General features: G+C 64.4%; 4 protein-coding genes across 4 annotated transcripts in view; 1 reads left to right on the top strand and 3 right to left on the bottom strand.

The window, feature by feature from the left end:
• The window catches only part of EMIHUDRAFT_429574 (hypothetical protein), a gene marked incomplete at its 5' end in the record, with an annotated part of 3,927 nt that extends 3,205 nt beyond the window's left edge, over positions 1-722 (bottom strand). Inside the window, one exon of the mRNA XM_005784924.1 lies at positions 190-722. Coding sequence (XP_005784981.1) covers positions 190-722 — 533 coding nt within the window. The remainder of the gene's footprint in view (positions 1-189) is intronic.
• A 2,249-nt stretch (positions 723-2,971) lies between these two features.
• Positions 2,972-10,230, top strand: EMIHUDRAFT_467973 (hypothetical protein). The gene is made up of 32 exons (XM_005784923.1): positions 2,972-2,991; positions 3,101-3,227; positions 3,391-3,658; positions 3,728-3,838; positions 3,911-3,951; positions 4,019-4,057; positions 4,129-4,157; positions 4,307-4,394; positions 4,466-4,663; positions 4,803-4,871; positions 5,040-5,233; positions 5,435-5,530; positions 5,781-5,844; positions 5,896-6,039; positions 6,109-6,148; positions 6,295-6,417; positions 6,488-6,547; positions 6,699-6,768; positions 6,841-6,901; positions 6,968-7,017; positions 7,098-7,146; positions 7,431-7,490; positions 7,728-7,791; positions 8,199-8,251; positions 8,319-8,382; positions 8,451-8,602; positions 8,667-8,732; positions 8,926-9,134; positions 9,166-9,391; positions 9,516-9,599; positions 9,701-9,823; positions 9,897-10,230. The coding sequence occupies exons 2-32, from the start codon at positions 3,105-3,107 to the stop codon at positions 9,930-9,932; spliced, it is 3,054 nt and encodes a 1,017-aa protein (XP_005784980.1). The 5' UTR covers positions 2,972-2,991; positions 3,101-3,104; the 3' UTR covers positions 9,933-10,230.
• Positions 10,231-13,592: 3,362 nt separating this feature from the next.
• On the bottom strand, positions 13,593-13,937 carry EMIHUDRAFT_72001 (hypothetical protein; the record flags this gene model as incomplete). The annotated part of the gene is made up of 2 exons (XM_005784922.1): positions 13,593-13,650; positions 13,720-13,937. Coding segments are annotated over 2 exons (276 nt in total), but the record flags the coding sequence as incomplete, so codon positions are not given.
• A 69-nt stretch (positions 13,938-14,006) lies between these two features.
• EMIHUDRAFT_364415 (hypothetical protein) lies at positions 14,007-14,585 on the bottom strand (the record flags this gene model as incomplete). The annotated part of the gene is made up of 1 exon (XM_005784921.1): positions 14,007-14,585. A coding segment is annotated over one exon (579 nt), but the record flags the coding sequence as incomplete, so codon positions are not given.
• Between the last annotated feature and the right edge of the window lie 2,226 nt (positions 14,586-16,811).

Raw genomic sequence — 16,811 nt, 5'->3', positions numbered from 1 at the left:
TCGTTCTCGCTATCGCTGCTGCAGCCATCACTGTCCTCGTCGGGGGCGGGCAGGCGCTCGATCCATCCGAGAGCGGGCTTTGGTGAAGCCGCTGCCCCCAGCCCGCGCGACTCGCACGCCGAGGATCGGCGTGATGTGCCCGACGCGGACGGCAGCGGGGACTGCCAGCTGCACGACGAGCGAGCGTACGGGGACGGCTTCGAGATGAAGGGGGAAACGTTCGAGGGAGATTGTGGAGGGAGAGGGTGGAGGAGGGTGGTGGGCGGCGCCTTGACGACGGCGAGGCACATGGAGAGGGTGTGTCTTGAGGTGGTGCAGTAGTCGCGCGTGCGGACGTAGCACTTGAGCGCGGTGGCGAAGTCGCCGCGCGAGGCGTGGAAGTCGCCCAGGTCGGAGTGCCCCATCCGGATCGACTCCTTGACCAGCGACGTCTTGTGCGACGCGAGGTCCGACTCAAGCTTGTCGAGGCGTGCGGAGGCCTTCTTCTCGACCGAGTCGACCCACGCGTCGTCGCGGGCCACCGGGCAGCCCTCCGTCGCGCACAGCTCCTGGTACAGCGCCGTGTTTACGCCCTGCCGCGCCTGCTCCACCGCGATGCGCAGAGCCTCCGCTCGCAGCGTGGGCTCGTGCTGCGCGATGAACTGCAGCCGCTTGAGCCGCGTGTGGCCGGCGTACGCCGCGATGTAGCTCTCCATCTCGGAGGAGGGGCGGGACGAGGACATGGCCGAGCAGGCGGCGCGCGGAAGCTGCGGGATGAGACAAGCAAGAGCGCGAAAATAAAGAAAAATGGCTGCCGTGTGGTGTTCATTCGCCTTAACTAACTAACTACCCTGTTCATTAGCTCCGAGTAGAGGGGGCGTCCTGCAGTGAAGGGGAAACCCGGTACGCGGGGCCAACCCTCGGAGACCCGTGTTTAATTTACGGCCCTTTCCCTGCGAACGCGCACCCCCAAGGCTAGGGCTCTCTCTCTAGCCCGACGTTGAGGAAAGGACCCTCGTTGAGCGGCGGCGCGACGGGGCAGACATCGCGAGAAAAAGAAAAAAGTCCCCCTATTTTAGAATCTTACAACAGGCGACTCTCGCGAAGGCACGGCTGGCAACCGTGGCGTGGGGCTGCGTTCGACAAGACCGGGATCGCTCTACCGGCACACCTCTCGCTGACATGCGCGCCCCGTCGAGCTGACCGCGGGCGCGCTGAGGTCGCACGCCAAGCCAAGTGGCGGTCGCGCAAAGTGGGCACGTCCAGGGTCATCAGCAGCGAGCGAGGGCGGGCCGCCCTCCTCCCCCTCCGCCGGCGCCGCGCCGCCGGTGGAAACCTCCTCCACTGGGCTGGGCCGCTCAGCAGCCAAACCCGCCGCGGTGTCGGGCACCTTCTCAAGCCCTCCCCCGCGACCCCTGGCGCCACGGCCGCGCCGCCCTCGGCGGCGCCGCGGCGCCTTCCGCCCGCCCTCGACCTCCTCCTCCCCCCCGCGGCAGCGATCGTACCATCGCCGCTCTCCGGCAGCGCGGGCTCCAAGGGGTCCAAACTGGATCCTCCCACCTCCGGACCCACCTTCTGCGGCCTGCGCGTCGCAGGCACCGCCGTCCGCCTCTTGGGGGCGCGCGCCCCGCCGCGGCCCTCGCCGCCAGCCGCTGCCCCGCCACCAGCCGCCTGATCGCCAGCCGCCACCCCAGCTGGGGTGTCGCCCAGCGACAAGCCGCTGAGGGATGCCAAGACCGCAGCTGCGTCCCCCCAGCCCCGCCGGCCGAGAAGAGCCCGGCGGAGCTTCTCCGCCTGGCGGTCGTGGATGTTGAGCGAGCCGATGCCCTTCTCAGCGACCTCCTCGAGGAGGTCGCCAGCGTCGCCAACGCCCAGCTCCGCGAGCCGCCCCTCATACCTGCTGTAGAGGTTGTCGGCGACGCGCGCGCGCTTGAACAGAGCCGCGAGCGGCTCTCCCAGGTCGATGGCGGGTGAGGCCGCCATCGAAGGCCTCTAGGCCTGGTGCCCGGCCGCGTGGCCCCCGGGCTGCGGGTGGGTGCTCGCTGTGGCGGCCGCCGAGAGGGCAGAGAGCGGCGGCAGGCCGCCGACGTCGTCGACAAAGAATTCTACGAATACAAGCCCCTCTCACAGCAGACTGGCACGAACTAGCACCACAAAAGGCACAGCAGACAACGAGAAAGAATTTTACAACAAAACTCCCTCGCACAACACTGGGCACGGGACTGGCGCGCACTGGCACTAACACAGGTACACCACGGGAGCCGCCTACTCGAGTAAGCGACTCCTGCGAGGGTGGCGAGGCACTTAGCTCCGTGCACCCGCCCACCCCCGCCACAGGCAAGCTCATTCACGACCTGCTCTGCGATGGCCGTGTGAAGAACGACTGAGATGCGCTGCTTCTGCAGCCCCAGCCCGCTCTTGGTGGGAGATCTCTCTCTCTCTCTCTCTCTCTCTCTCTCTCTCTCTCTCTCTCTCTCTCTCTCTCGCTCTTGGTGGTCCAAGTCACCTCATCGAGAAAGAATTCAACAAAAAGAACTCTCTCGCAGAGCACACAGGTTCGACACAGGTACCAAAAGAGGCACAGCCTGCGACGGACCTTTAGAAGGCGCCGTCGTCCTCATGGAGGTGGGCACGATCGGGGGGACAGTCGAATCCGCGAGCACCGTAGTGCTCGCCGAAAAGACCATCCCCATCATCCCAACCCCCCCGGCGACCCCCTCGCCGCTTGCCCCGCCAGCGGGCACTGCGCGACCCACCCCCGCGCCCTCGACCGCGCCCCCCGCCAGGAGCATATCGCATCACCACCGCCCGATCCTCGTCGAAGAGCAGAATCTTTCCCGCCTTCACCAGCTCATCGAGAAAGGTGCGGCGTGGCGTGTGCGTGTGTGCGACTGCAACGAAGGACCGCTCGCAGAGGACCATTGGGTTTGTACTATTTACAACGAAGGCGCTCTCAAAAAAGAAAGAAACTCGACGCGGCCCGCGCTCTTGACGGCGCCGCAGATCCACAAGGCCGCCTCTCCCGCCCCGCCTCTCCCGCCCCGTTCTTTGCCGCCCCCCCGCCCCGCCTCCCTCCCTCCCTCCCGCCCACTTCGCCGCGCCCCTCTCGCCTGCTCCACAGACAAATGGCGGACACCGTGCAGGACATGGAGACGGACGGCGCCAAGATCGACGAGGCGCTGTACAGCCGCCAGCTCTACGTGCTTGGGCACGAGGCGATGCGCAAGATGATGGCATCGAGCGTGTTGGTACGGACCCTCGCTCCTCCCCCTCTCCCGCCTCCGCCTCCCTCCCTCTCCTCCGCCACCGCCTCCCTTGCTGCCGCCTCCTTGCCGCCGCCGCCCTCAGATCCCGCCTCCCGCACCTCCGCCCCCCTCGGCGCCGCATGCCCTCGCCGCCGCGCGCATGCAGATTGTCGGCCTGCGGGGCCTCGGCGTGGAGATTGCGAAGAACGTCGTCCTCGGCGGCGTCAAGAGCGTGACGCTCTACGACCCTGCACCGGCCACTCTCGCCGACCTGTCTGCGCAGTTCTTCCTGCGCGAGGAGGACGTGGGCAAGCGGCGCGCCACGGCGACGGCGCCGCGGCTCGCCGAGCTCAACCAGTACGTCCCCGTCGCCGAGCTCGAGGGCGACCTCACCGCCGACGCCATCGCCTCCTTCGGGATCGTTGTTGTGACGGGCGCGCCGCTGCGGCGAGGCGACCCGCCTTGAAGTAGCCTTGCAGGAGGGATGCAGGAGCCTCCCTTAGGCGCGCCGCTCGGCGAGGCGACGCGCATCAACGAGGCGTGCCGCAAGTCCGGGGGCCGCTTCATCCTGGCAGACACGTACGGCCTCTTCGGCGGCCTGTTCTGCGACTTCGGCGCCGCGCCTTTGAGGACCCAGCGGCGGACGCCGTGAATCGAAGAGCCGTGAATGGGAGAGCTGTGAACAGGCGCCGCGTTTGAGGTCGTCGACGCGGACGGCGAGGAGCCGGTGAGTGGGATGCTATTAATCAACTGTTAATTAACGATTAATTAACGATTGATTAGGCGAGGAGCCGGTGAGTGGGATGCTCACTTCGGTCTCGCAGGACGAGGAGGGCGTCGTGACGAGGCACGGCGAGACGAGGAGTCTTGAATACTGAACTACGATTCATTGGTCAATTAGGAGGGCATCGTGACGATGCATGACGAGACTCGGCGCGACACTTCCCAGACACTCCCTAGACACCTCCTAGACACTTCCTAGACACTTCCTAGCTTCCTAGATGCATGACGAGACTCGGCGCGTACACTCTCGGACCACGTCTGCCGAGGACCCTTCCAGGACCCTTCTTGGAACCTTCTAGGCACGGCCTCTCGGACGGAGACCACGTCTGCTTCACCGAGGTGCAGGGCATGACCGAGCTCAACGGGTCCGGCTCCCGCCCGATCAAGGTGCTCGGCCCCTAAGTGAATCCGTTTAATCAACTAGTTTAGTGAACGGGTCCGGCCCCCGCCCGATCGAGGTGCTCGGCCCCTTCTCCTTCTCCATCGGGGACACGAGCGGCTACGGCGCGTACACGTCCGGGGGGTACATGCACCAAGTCAAGCAGAAGCAGTCGGTCTCCTTCCTCCCCCTCCCGCAAGCTCTCGCTGCGCCCGACTTCCTCGTCTCGGACTTCGCGAAGTTCGAGCGGCCGATGCAGCTGCACCTCGGCTTCCAGGCTCTTCAACGCACCGCTCTTCAACTCACCGCTCTTCAACTCACCGCTCTTCAACTCACCGCTCTTCAACTCACCGCTCTTCAACTCACCGCTCTTCAACTCACCGCTCTTCAACTCACAGCTGCATCTCGGCCTCCAGGCTCTCGACGCCTACCGCTCAGCCCACGGGCAGCTGCCCCCGCCCTCCGACGCCGCAGCCGCAGCCGAGGTGCTCACACGCGCGCGGGAGCTGCCCGGCGCCGTCGAGTCGCTCGGCGCGGCCGGCTCCCCGGAGGCGGAGGCGTCGGAGCGGCTGCTTCGCAACCTGGCGTCCGGGGCGCGGGGCGAGCTCGCGCCTGATTAACTCTGAACTCACTCTTCATGAGCTGGTCATTAGGCGTCTGGGGCGCGGGGCGAGCTCGCGCCGATGTGCGCCATCTTTGGCGGCATGGCTGCGCAGGAGGTGATGAAGGCTGCCAGCGGCAAGTTCATGCCGCTGAAGCAGTGGCTCTACTTCGACGCGGAGGAGTGCCTGCCTGCCGACGGCAAGGAGGCGCTTCCGCCCGCAGAGACGGCGCCGCGCGGCTCGCGGTACGACTCGCAGGCTCTTCTTTCACAGCTCTTCCACTCACAGCTCTTCTATTCACAGCCCGCGGCACGACTCGCAGGCTCTTCTTTCACAGCTCTTCCACTCACAGCTCTTCTATTCACAGCTCGCGGCACGACTCGCAGGCTCTTCTTTCACAGCTCTTCTATTCACAGCTCTTCCACTCACAGCTCTTCTATTCACAGCTCGCGGTACGACTCGCAGGCGGCGGCGCTCGGCTGGAGCACGCAAGAGAAGCTCGGCTCGCTGCGCTACTTGCTCGTCGGGGCGGGCGCGATCGGGTGCGAGATATGGCGAGATGTGGCGAGATGTGGCGAGATGTGGGGAGATATGGCTACTTGCTCGTCGGGGCGGGCGCGATCGGGTGCGAGAGCCGCTCTCTCTCTCTCTCTCTCTCTCGGGGAGGGCGGGGGAGCCGTCTCTGCGCTGTGTCTGAAGTTGCCAGGAGCCTGCTGGGGTAGGTGCGAGATGCTTAGGAGCCTTCTAGGAGCCTTCTGGGAGCCTTCTAGGAGCCTTGCTCTGCTGAGCTAGGTGCGAGATGCTCAAGAACTGGGCGATGATGGGCATCGGCTGCGGCGAGGGCGGGCACGTCACGGTCACCTAAGTAGCTCTGAATGACCTCTGGAGGAGCTCTTACTTAGGCGAGGGCGGGCACGTCACGGTCACCGACCCAGACACAATCGAGAAGTCGAACCTGAACCGCCAGTTCCTCTTCCGCCCGTGGGACGTGACCAAGGCAAAGTCGGCGTGCGCCGCGGCGGCGATCGGGGCGATGAACCCGGCGGCCAAGGTGGCGGCGAGGCTCGACCTAATTAACTCTTAATTAACTCCTACCTTAGCTCTTAATTAGGCGGCCAAGGTGGAGGCGAGGCTGGATCGGGTGGGCGCCGAGACAGAGGGCATCTTCGACGACGCCTTCTGGGGCCGCCTCTTTTATTCAATCATGTAATAATTAGCTAATTAACTAATAAGGCATCTTCGACGACGCCTTCTGGGGCCGCCTCTTTTATTCAATCATGTAATAATTAGCTAATTAACTAATCAGGCATCTTCGACGACGCCTTCTGGGGCCGCCTCTCCGGCGTGTGCAACGCGCTGGACAACGTGCAGGCGCGGCTGTACGTCGACCAGCGCTGCATCTACTACCAAAAGTCGCTCCTCGAGAGCGGCGCGCTCGGCCCAAAGGGGAACGTGCGGCTGTGAACGGCGTCTCTTCACACCCGCGGGGTTGTGAACAGGCACGCTCGGCCCGAAGGGGAACGTGCAGGTCGTCGTCCCGAAGCTCACCGAGAGCTACGGCTCGTCTCGCCACCCCGCCCGAGAAGTCTTCATCAGCTCTTAATTAGCTCTTAATCAGCTCTTAATTAGGCTCGTCTCGCCACCCCGCCCGAGAAGTCTGGATGAGGTGGGAAGCAGCTCTGAATCAGCTCTGAATCAGCTCTTGATTAGGCTCGTCGCGAGACCCGCCCGAGAAGAGCATCCCGGTCTGCACGCTCAAGAACTTTCCGAACCAGATCGAGCACACCATCCAGCGCAGCCGCGACTGCTTGAATTCACTCTCGTGATTCACTCGTAATGAGCTCTGACTTAGGCACACCATCCAGTGGAGCCGCGACTGCTTCGAGGGCCTCTTCCGGCAGGGCGCCGAGGACGTCAACGCCTACCTCTCCCAGCCTAATTAATTACTATAAATTAATAATATAGTTATTAATTAATAGGACGTCAACGCCTACCTCTCCCAGCCAGACTTCCTCTCCAACCTCGAGAGGCGGCCACGCGTGGTGCAAGGCCTCGCGGCCGTGCGTCTCCTCTCCTCTGACGCGCCGCTCTTCTTCTTCTTCTTCCTAGGCAGCCCGGCGTGCGCAAGACGACGCTCGAGGCCCTCGCCGCGAACCTCGTCGACAAGCCGATCTCGCTCGAGCAGTGTGTGGTCTGGTTAATTACTCAGCCAATTAATTTATTAATTAGGTCGACAAGCCGATCTCGCTCGAGCAGTGTGTGGTCTGGTTAATTACTTAGCCAATTAATTTATTAATTAGGTCGACAAGCCGATCTCGCTCGAGCAGTGTGTGGTCTGGTTAATTACTTAGCCAATTAATTTATTAATTAGGTCGACAAGCCGATCTCGCTCGAGCAGTGTGTGGTCTGGTTAATTACTTAGCCAATTAGTTTATTAATTAGGTCGACAAGCCGATCTCGCTCGAGCAGTGTGTGGTCTGGGCGCGTCTCCGCTTCGAGGAGCTCTCCCTTGCACACACCCCCAGACACGCCCTAGACACGCCCTAGACACGCCCTAGACACTCCCTAGACACGCCCTAGACACTCCCTCGGGCAGGGCTCGGCTCTTCCAGCGCCGTGCTCCCGCCCGTCTGGGGCCTCTTCTGAGCCCTCCTTCGGAGCCTTGCCCGCAGGAGCTCTTCCACAACAAATCTTAATTAACTCTTAATTAACTCTTAATTAACTCCTTGCCCGCAGGAGCTCTTCCACAACCAAATCGCGCAGCTCATCTTCAACTTCCCGCTCGACATGGCCACCTCGTCCGGCGAGACACTCCCCCCACACTCCCTAGACACTCCCCCCACACTCCCCAGACACTTCCCCCCACACTCCCTAGACACTTCCCCCACACGCCCTAGACACTCCCCCGACACGCCCTAGACACTCCCCCCACACTCCCTAGACACTCCCCCCACACTCCCTAGACACTCCCCCCACACTCCCTTGACACTCCCTTGACACTCCCTTGACACTCCCTTGACACTCCCTTGACACTCCCTTGACACTCCCTTGACACTCCCTTGACACTCCCTTGACACTCCCTTGACACTCCCTAGACACTCCGACACGGCCACCTCGTCCGGCAGATGCCCCTCCCGCCGTCGCGCCCGCCCGGCACTCCCTTCCTGAGGAGACGCCCCCCTCCCCCCGCCTCCACCCCCCGCCTCGCAGGTGCCCCCTTCTGGTCGGGCCCCAAGCGGCCGCCGACGCCGCTCCAGTTCTCGGCGGACGACCCGCTCCACCTCGCCACATCTCGCCATATCTCGCCATATCTCCCCATATCTCGACTAGGCGGACGACCCGCTCCACCTCGGTTTCATCATCGCCGCCGCCAACCTGCGTGCCTTCAACTACGGCGTCAAGGGCTCGACTGGCCCCGCCCGAGACTAACCCGAGACTACCCCGAGACTTACCCGAGACTAGGCCTCAAGGGCTCGACCGACCCCGCCCTCTTCAAGAAGGCGGTCGAGGCGGCGATGGTGCCCGAGTTTGTCCCGAAGCAAGGCGTCAAGATCGCCACGGACCCGAAGGAGGCGGAGAAGGCGCCGGCCGCGCCGCCGCCCGACGAGGACGAGGCGAGCGACACTTCTTAGACACTCCCTAGACGCTTCCTCGCCAGCTACTCCTTACGAGTCACAGGCGAGCGACGCCATCGTGGCGACGCTGCCTGCGCCGTCGTCGCTCGCGGGGTACCGGATGACGCCGGCGAGACATAGCCGAGATCTAGCCGAGATACAGCCGAGATATCGCCGAGATGTGGCCGAGAGAAAGGCGAGATATAGCCGAGATATAGCTTGCAGGCTCCGGATGACGCCGGCCGGCTTTGGGAAGGTTCTGTACCACCCCCCTTCCACACCACCCTTCCACACGCTTCTTCACAGCTCGTGGCGGTGGACAGGTCGACTTTGAGAAGGACGACGACACCAACTTCCACATCGACTTCATCGCCGCCGCCTCCAACCTGCGCGCGCGCAACTACAAGATCACCGAGGCGGACCACCACCGCACCAAGCAGATCGCGGGCAAGATCATCCCCGCCATCGCCACCACCACCTCGCTCGTCACCGGGCTCGACCTGCCTCGAGCTGCTCGAGAAGTGTCTCGGAAGTGTCTGGGAAGTGTCTGGGACGTGTCCTAGGCTCGTCTGCCTCGAGCTGCTCAAGCTCATGCAGCCGGCCAAGCCGATCGAGTCCTTCAAGAACGGCTTCGTCAACCTCGCCCTCCCCTTCGTCTCCTTCTCGGAGCCCATCGCCGCGCCCAAGCGCAAGATCGGCGCGAAGGGCGCCGAGTGGACGCTGTGGGACCGGTACGAGGTGGACGAGGGCAGAGAGCTCACCCTCAAGGAGTTCCTCGCCTACTTCCAGGAGCCGTCCCTAGACACTCCCAGACACCTCCCAGACACCTCCCTAGACACCTCCCTAGACACTCCCTGACACTCCTTGGACACTCCCTGGACACATCCTCAAGGAGCGCCTCGCCTATCTTCAGGAGCGGCACAAGCTCGAGGTGACGATGATCTCGAGCGGCGTCTCCATCCTCTACTCCTTCTTCACCAACCAGAAGAAGCTCAAGGCGCGCACACAGCCCGCCGCCGCCGCCCCCACGCACTCGCCACCTCCGCTGAAATCCGCCGCCGCCCCAGCCGCCCTCACCGCCGCCGCCCGCCGCCGCAGGAGCGGATGCCGATGACGATGAGTCAGTTGGTGCAGGAGATCTCGAAGGCGGAGTTCAAGCCGACGCAAAACTCGCTCACGTTTGAGATTTGCTGCAACGACGAGGACGACGAGGACGTGGAGGTGGAGCGCATGCCTCCCAGGGCGACTCCAGCACCTCCGTGCGAGCTCAGCCACACCGCCTGGCCCTGCGCAGGTGCCCTTCGTCCAGTACAAATTCCGAGGCTGGTGAGCGGAGGAGAAGGGGGAGAGGGGAACTGTATACGCTCCGCGTCGATTTCGCACTGGGCGGTGGGCGGCGGTGGAGCGCTGGGCGCGAGCGGCCCGCACAAGCCACAGCAGGCACGGGCCCGCCCGCGCGCCGCGATGACGCAAGCGACAAGCGCTCTCCCTCCGCTCTCTCGCCGAACGCCTCGAACACACATTTTGTGTTCATCTGCTACGTTTTTGTGTCTCCTGGACTACTTTGACCAACTCATGCTTGGTCAGCCCCGACGCCCGAGCCTCAGAATAATAATAAAGCGGCAACGCGAGAGGGGGCGCGAGAGGCGCCGAGAGCGAGAGCCGCGAAAGTGGGACAGAGCGTCCACCTCACCTCGCTCGGGAGCTCTGATCTGTACTGCCAGAGGGGCAAGGCTATGTACACCGCATTGCGCATACGGCTTTAAAGCACACGTCGATTCTGCGAGAGAGGGCCGGGAGGGTGTAAGCCGCTGCCGCGCCCGCGGCGCAACGGCCGACGGTGGCGGGCGGCGCAAGCGCTGAGCTCTTCAGCATGCGTTCGCCTCTTCCCACTCCCGGATCTGCCGGCGCAGCGTGTGGTTGGGGGCGAGGAAGCTTTGCACGAGCGCTTCGCCCGTCATCGGGCTCGTCGACTGTGAACATGGAATTTGAATAACAATCTCAATGAGATGTGTGAAGAGGACGACCGATCGACGAATTACACGCGCGAGCTGGCGAGCTCATCTGCATCTCAACCGAATCTCAGGGGGGCGCCGTGTGTATAACGGTCGCGTGACACTGCGCTACGCCATGTCGTCTTCCATCTCGGAGTCGTCGCGCAGCGGCCCGCCCGGGTTGACGACGTTCACGGTGACGCCGACAGGGATGGTCATGGCCGCCCGCTCGAGGTCCGCGACTCGGTGGGTGAGGCGGCGCATCCCGTAGCCGGATATACCAAAAGGAGGGCTACACAAGGCCCTCTACGCTGGACGGTTACGGTTACCATCCCCGACGTGACGACCGTCCAAGTGGTACTAGTAGGGTAGGGGCGTCTGAGTCACAGACCTTGTTATTGAGAAGATAAAATACGTCCGATGGCGCTGTGCGCTGGTCTATGAGAGGTTGAGGTGCGAGCTCTGGATGGAGGGAGACTAGACCCGCGGGCCTAGAAGGCTCGCGCGCGGCAGGGGGGTGGGACATTGAGAGATGAGACCCTCCGGTCATGAAAGATGAATCCTTGAATGAGTTCACCCAGCTGAAGAGAGAAATGGATGGGTGTGACCTCGAAGAAATCGCGATATACATATCTTTACGTACGCCCAGGCGTACGCCTCCTCCTCTTACTTGCTCCCGATCCCCTATCCCTAAGGGGAGTCGATCTGCTACTACTTGCCTGGCGGTCGTTGTATACAAAATAGATTATTGGGCGGGGTGACTCATCGAGGGCCGAGTCTCCCACGGTGGCAGGGCTGGCGCTGTTTGCAGACGAGGCTCGTTCCATGAGCAGCACATGCGTCCCGCTGGTTGAACTGGTATAAAGCCGGGCCCTGCGCCACGGCCAAGGACTCTGAGAATAGCTTGGTCGTTCGCGAGGTATGAGCGTCCGTCCTCATATCTAGCAGAGCCTTGAATGTGGTCGACCCTGCGTCGTCTGCATTCTGCAGCAGCTCATTGAGCAGCTGTGCAGCTGAGTACTTCTCGACAATCCCTCGCAATGTGACGGTGATCTCTTGGCTCTGTCCAAATTCCACGTCAGGAACAGCTGGCGATTCTTCACTTGCTCTGGCAGCATCGTTCCTGTCAGCCCTCAGCTCAGCGGCCGGCATGACGCGATGATCAGAAGTCGACAAAAACTGCGCGGAGAGAGCAGCTCACGGCTGCAAGACTCGCAGCGCGCTGTCAACTGACCGGAAACGCATTTTTTACGCTCAAAATCAACCAAAATTAGAACACGTGTGAACAAGTTCGCTGTTCACAGCTGACTGTGGGCCCGAAGAAGCACCATTGGAGATTCAGGGGAGCAAGAAGCGACTAGCTAGGATCATCTCCGGACTTATAAACCCTTTTTTACAGCAGATGGGACCACATCCTACTTGGACGGCTCCGACGAGATCGCGATGCACGGCTCGTCGAGCACCCGGGTGCCTCACCAGGTCAACCGCATCACTTGTGGCTACGCAGGCCCAACGAGTGATACCATGGCTCGCTCCCACAGCTCGCTCAAGCGCGCAAGCACTGTCAGGCGGCGGACGTCGCGCACGCAGACCGCGCGCAGCTCTTGGGGCCGATCGCGCCACGTCCTTACCGCGGCCGACGAGCACGGAGACAAGGCCCTGCGCCTGCCGCGTCAAGCACGGCGTGCTCGCGCGCGCCAGCTCGAGAGTCGGCACCAGGCGGAGCACGCTGCCGGGGCGCTCGCCGCACAGGTTGAGGAAGCTCGCGTCGGCGGCCGTCGACGCGAGCCTCCCCCAGTCCCACTCAAAGAGCGACGGGTTGCGGCGCGGCTTGCCGCCGTCGGTCCACGTGAGCGCTGCCAAACCGCGCGGGTGGCTGAGCAGCAGCGCAGCCGTGCGGCGGCATGTGACGAGCTGCTCGGGCGTCACGTCGGCGAAGCGGCCGAGGCCCATCTTGATGCGAGAGAGTACCGCGCTGCGCTCGAAGACGGCGCCGTCGGCCGAGGAGCTCGCCGCCGCGAGGCTGCACATGAGCGGCGTGCGCTGCCACGCATCGCCAGCCTCGGTCTCGTTGTCGGCCACGACGAAACGCGAGAGCAGGAAGTGGAGGACGATAGGCGACGACTCGAACACGGCGCCGTCGATGACCGTCGCCGGCAACAGCGCGCGCCCGAGCGCGCGTGCGGGGCAGGAGGGACGTCAACGACGAGCGCGCGCAGGAAGCCGATCGCGTACTCGGCGGTGGCGGGCTTTGCGTGCATGTGATCGACCGCCACCATCAGCGAGGAGAGGAAGCACGAGAGGCCGCGCTCGCTCTGCGCCACCGGCGGCTGCCACGCGCCGCACACGCAAAAGACCTGCTGGGTGCCGATGCGATGCGATGCGTCCTCGTTCGCCCTCGCCATGCGCGTCTGCGCGTACAGCACGCTGCGCTGGCCGCCAACGAAACCCCACTCGGCGAGGCTGCGGCGCTCGGTGTCGACCGACGACCGCAGAGGGCGCGAAGCGAGGCTGAGGTCGAGCTTCACCAGCTTCGGCGGCGCAGAACGCGGCGCCGAATCGTCAATGTCGTCGCCCCCGCCGCCTCCGCCGCCGCCCTCGCCGCCGTCCGCGTCCTCGCCCTCGCTAAAGGTGGCCTTCTCCATGTAGACGACCGCAGATTCCTGCAGCCCAAACTCCCATAGCGCGCGGCCGTCTTGAAAGACGGCACCGAGGTCCGCCTCCGAGTCATCATGCAGCGTCGCAACGCGGAGGATCAGCCTCGAGGTGCGGGTGCCGAAGAGGGCCCCGACGAGCGACCTGAGCGCCTCGACCGGCGCGTCGCGCAGCAGCTCTGGCGCCTCGTCCAGGACCTCGACGCGGCCAGCCGCCAGCCGATCGCCAACACAGCCGTCCGCCGCCGACCTGATCAGCCGCAGCTTGACCCGCTCAGCGTCCGACCTCGGCGGGCGCACAAGCGCGCCGAGTGCGAGGCCGCCCCAAGGAGGGTTTGCGCCGAGGCGTAGCAGCACATGCAGCGTCGACTCCCTCGTCACGCCGTACCACCGAAGCGTCCTGAGGCGGGACACGTCGTGGGCGTGTCGTGGGCGTGTCGTGGGCGTGTCGTGGGAGGGAGGGAGGGACAGAGTGAGCCTTGCCGGATTCATCTCCTTGCTGGAAAAGATGAGGCGCAGCTGGCACGCCGGGAGGCACTGCTTGTCCTGCAACGCCTGGTAGACGGCGGCGACGCTGGCGTCGAGGCTCACGTCGAGGGTGACTGTCTGTCCCTGCAGCGTCTTGACGAAGATCTGCACCGGCGCCGACGCCTCCTCCGGCTCGGCGAGCACGGCGCAGAGCTCCATCCCCGCGCTGATGACATCACCAGAGTCGAGCTCCGCCGAATCGTTGCCCCACCCCGACAGTAGCGTCACGTCGTACTGACGCAGCGCTTCGACGCCCATGATGGCAGAGATCCTCGGCCGCATCGTCTCGACCGTCTCGTCGCTCTGCACGTACAGGGCCTGCACGCGCCCGTCCGCAAACCTGACCTGCACTTTGCCTGGCTCGACGAGCGACTCAGCGGCACGCAAGTCGCCGGATGCCACCGCCGCCGCAGGCTCGACCTCCAGCAGTGGGATGCCGAGGTGGGCGCCGACGTCGCGCCTCACCGCGGCCAAGGGCGTCGTCTCCACGTTGTAGCGGCCGACGACCACCGGCTCATCGACACTTGAGGCGAGCGTCTTGACGCAGATCTCGACCGAGGTCGCCGGGATCTCGCCCTGCGCGCCTGCCGCCGCCGCCTTCGCGCTCGCCTCCGCCTCCGCCTCTGCCTCTGCCAGCACGCTCGCATCTGCCGGTGCGGTCTCGACGGCGGCGGCGTCGCCGGCGGGAAGCGCGTACAAGCGCTCGACGTCGAGGCCAAGGTCCGTGAGTAGGTCGGGCGGGTCGAGCACCGCGCCATCGGGTGAGCCAACGGCCAGGTCGTCAAACGTGGCGCCGAGCTCCTTCGCCTTCTTGTGCGCGTTGCACTTCGTCTCCTTCAGTGCGACCGCGATTGTTTGCTCCCTCTCCGCGGCGCAGAGCGTGACGTCGTACCGCACCATGTGTCCTCAGCGGAGAAGGGCGCGCCTTGTCGCCCTCTCCCCGGCCCGCGTGCTCGTCTTTCTTCTTTGGCCGCCCAGTCATATCGTTGCTCAGGTCGAGAGAGAGAGAGAGAGAGAGAGAGAGAGAGAGAGAGAGAGAGAGAGAGAGAGACCAATGGCCGTTATCCGTTAGTGCGGACGTCGCCGCGGCTCGCCTCTGCCGCGGCGGCTGCTGCGCGCACGCGGCGGCGCCGCTCTCTCGCGAGACGGCTGGCGACGCGGCTCGCCGCCGACGTACGGTGCGCTCGTCCGACGGTCCGCAGCGTGGCGTGCGCGGCGCTGCGCGCCGCTCTGCGAGCGCTTGTGCGCCTGCACTGCCTGTCTCTGTTGGTGCTGGTGGTGGTGGTGCTGCTGCTGCTGGTGCAGATGCTACTGCTGGCGCGGCGCGGCTCTGCGACTGGGCTCGACGCGCGCGTCGCGAGCGTCTGACGCGGCGGGCGGCGTCGGGCAGGTGTGCTTCTCTCTCGGGTGGTGGTGGTGCTGCTGCTGCTGCTGCTGGTGGTGCAGATGCTGCTGCTGGTGCGGCGCAGCTCTCCGACTCGACTCGGTGCGCGCGTCGCGGCTATCTGACGCGGCGGGCGGCGTCGCGGGCGGCAGCGGTGGCGGCTCGCGGGTGGAGGTGGAGGCTGGAGGCTGTGGCGGACCTTTCACTACTTGCTGGAGATGTTGAGGCGCGGCGGTGGCTAGGGGACCATCGCGGGGAGCTGCGCGTCCGGAGGGCGAGCTGTGCAGATCCGGATGGCTTCACCTTCGTTGAGCAGCTCAACCCTCTGGGGAGTGAGTCGCCGACGCCGGTGTCTTGACACCCAACACTCTACCTTAGCTCCTGAGGGGCGCGTGGTTCTAACCACGTAGTATGACTATAGCCCACCACAGACACCCTCCCCCACTCCTCACGTGTGTTCACACCCTCACCCTCTCCTCTCTCCTCTCTCTCTCTCTCTCTCTCTCCTCTCTCTCCTCTTGTCTGTGCTGTCTGCCTGACTCAGGCACTCAATCTGCCGATGCGTGATTGTGTGTGGGCTGCTCCGAGGGGGCCCTCTGTGCGATCCGACGGGTAGGGGGGCTGTGCCCGGGCGGTGTCCGGTGTGGAGTCCCCTTCTGACCCCGCCTGGGATGTTGGGTGTGAGGTTGTGGCGGCTTCGATCCCAAGGGGGGGAGCTGATCCCACTCAATAACCAACTCTCAGGGGCAGTAGGTGGGCGAGCCTCGAGCGCGCTCATCTCGATCGTCAAGACGTCGCTACGCGCGGTCTTCCGCGGGGGGAGCTGCGTCGACGGGTGCGGGACCGCGGCGCAGCCAGTGCCGTGGCGATGCCTCCGGCTGTTTGCGGCGGGCGGCTTGCTGCTCGCGGCGATGGCGAAAAACTCGTCTCGCCACACGCCAAGGGCTTATGCTCTGGCGAGACGTGAGGCGCATGCGCCCAGGAGGGGAGGGGGCATGTGTAACGACACTGCTAGAGATGCCTTTCGGGGCCCAGAGATAAAACTTCTGTGATGCCATGCGTGACCTAGTAGTGTCCCCAGCTATGGGCGTGTCCACGTTGGAGCCAGGTGTGGTGTGGGCGCGAGAATAGCTCCGCCGTTCATGGAGGCAACCGATGCGAGTCGACTGGTGTGTGTCGTCGTGGTTTCGTATCAAGAATTCTCTCTCTCTCTCTCTCTCTGCTCAGGTCCACTCTCTCTTCGAACAGGGTTTCGCCTCGTTGTAAAATTCTTTTTCTGTTCCCCCGGCGACAATTCTGGAATTTTCTTTTTTGTTCCCCCGGCGGCCTGCCGCCGCTCTCTGCCCTCTCGGCGGCCGCCACAGCGAGCACCCACCCGCAGCCCGGGGGCCACGCGGCCGGGCACCAGGCCTTCGATGGCGGCCTCGCCCGCCATCGACCTGGGAGAGCCGCTCGCGGCTCTGTTGACTGTTCAAGCGCGCGCGCGTCGCCGACAACCTCTACCGCAGGTATGAGGGGCGGCTCGCGGAGCTGGGCATTGGCGATGCTGGTGACCTCCTCGACGAGGTCGCTGAGAAGGGCATCGGCTCGCTCGACATCCACGACCGCCAGGCGGAGAAGCTCCGCCAAGCTCTTCTCGGCCGGCGGGG

This window comes from Emiliania huxleyi (assembly GCF_000372725.1).
Source record: "Emiliania huxleyi CCMP1516 chromosome Unknown EMIHUscaffold_166, whole genome shotgun sequence".
Lineage (NCBI taxonomy): Eukaryota > Haptophyta > Isochrysidales > Noelaerhabdaceae > Emiliania > Emiliania huxleyi.
This window is presented reverse-complemented; position numbering and strand designations above follow the sequence as displayed.